Source organism: Medicago sativa, chromosome 4 (assembly GCF_051527215.1).
Source record: "Medicago sativa cultivar Bolivia chromosome 4, Bolivia_mono, whole genome shotgun sequence".
Taxonomy (NCBI): domain Eukaryota; kingdom Viridiplantae; phylum Streptophyta; class Magnoliopsida; order Fabales; family Fabaceae; genus Medicago; species Medicago sativa.
In genome coordinates, this window is record NC_140752.1 from 97,151,839 (window position 1) to 97,153,364 (window position 1,526).

The following is a 1,526-nucleotide window of genomic DNA, read 5'->3' on the forward strand; positions in this document are numbered from 1 at the left end:
TCAAGAAGAAACAATGCCAAAACTCTGCATTCAAAAATTTTAATATTGAAAACCTATTTTTACAATTTTGATTTTGATGCCTTCCTTACTTAAACATCACTAACAATTAATTACTATGATATAGTATATTAAATCTAGTTACCACTTAAAACTAATGTTACAGACTAATTAGCAATGAAACCCTAAGACAGAACCATCACTGACAGCAATGGCAACCCTGCAACCAGTTCTAACCTTAACACGATGAGTGAAGAAATGCAAAACCCTAACACGCCCCGCCATTTCCAACTTCGACTCAATCTCCATCGTTGGTTGTACTCTCAACCCAAAGTTAAACCCAACACCATCACCATTCGCCAAAGTGGGACCCATATTCGGCGGTGCCGACAATGGAAAAGACTGAACTGAGAACGTTGCAGCCATGTACTGTGTTCTCCCGGCGTCGATCTGGCCGGCGGGAATGAACATGAACCCGACTTGGTTACCGGAGTAGAGGATTTCCAGAGAGCTGTCGTAGTGAGAGAAAGCAGCGCGGTTAGGGTTTCTAACGGAGGCGTATTGAGAGAAGGTGAAGTTGACGGTGCCGTTAATGACGGAGAAGGAGGGGAGTTGGACGGCGTTGACGGCGATCTTGGGGTCTTGTGGTTTGAAAACTGTGTAGTAGACTATGAGGATGACGATGATGATGAAAATCAAGAAGATTGTGGCTACTACACATGAGGCTAGGTTGGTACGGCCGGAAGGTGGGCGTGGTCTTTTTGGTCTGGTGGTTGTGGTGGTGGTGGTGGGGATGATGGGTCCATCCGCCATGGCCTCCGGTGGTGGATCTTATGGGGTTTTGTTGAGACTAAAATTAAAATGTGAATGTGAAAGTGGATGCAGAGTATAAGGGAAGTAAAAGCCAAAGACAAATTTATTTGATCAAACCAAACCCCACATGTTGTCCCTCTCAAAGAAATAAAAAGAGAAATTGGTCAAGGGAGATTGAAGAGAAATGATATTTGAACAACCATTTTTTAACAATTTTGTGACAACTTTCTCTCTCATATTCACGTTATCTTTTTACTTTCTCTTTCTATTGCATGTAAATGGATGTTCAAATAACACAACTCGAGATTGAAATGAGTTTTTAATTTGTAGCGGAAAAATCACTGCTACTCCCTCATCCTAATACTCCCTCCGTAAGTTGAGAAGAGAGATTAAAAAATAGTGGGTCCCACAGCTTTTATACTTCTCTCCACTTGTGCCGAGAAAGTGAGAAGAAATGGAGAATTGACTATATTGGACATTAGGTTTCCAAAGTTTATTTATACTTTGTTTCTCAACAGTTTTTTAGATTTCATTTTTTTTGTTCTACTTCAAATTTCATTTTACTGATACGGTGAGCCGTTTTACTCTAATAAAGCAAAATATAGAATATACTGTTTTTATACGGTTTTTTGTTCAAAATTGAAATTAAAAAAAATTAAATCATTTCCTAAAAAAAAAAATTAAATCATATCAAACTAATAATTAATTTAATTAAT

At 38.4% G+C, this 1,526-nt stretch overlaps 1 protein-coding gene across 1 annotated transcript; it reads right to left on the reverse strand.

The window, feature by feature from the left end:
• On the reverse strand, positions 1 to 967 carry LOC146934321 (uncharacterized). The gene has a single exon (XM_085706194.1). It carries the CDS (start codon positions 808 to 810, stop codon positions 169 to 171), a length of 642 nt encoding a protein of 213 aa, XP_085562320.1. The 5' UTR covers positions 811 to 967; the 3' UTR covers positions 1 to 168.
• Between the last annotated feature and the right edge of the window lie 559 nt (positions 968 to 1,526).

What these genes read in the sequence shown, in the direction of transcription:
- LOC146934321 (XM_085706194.1), bottom strand. Translation starts at nt 810, where the DNA reads ATGGCGGATGGACCCATCATCCCCACCACCACCACCACAACCACCAGA.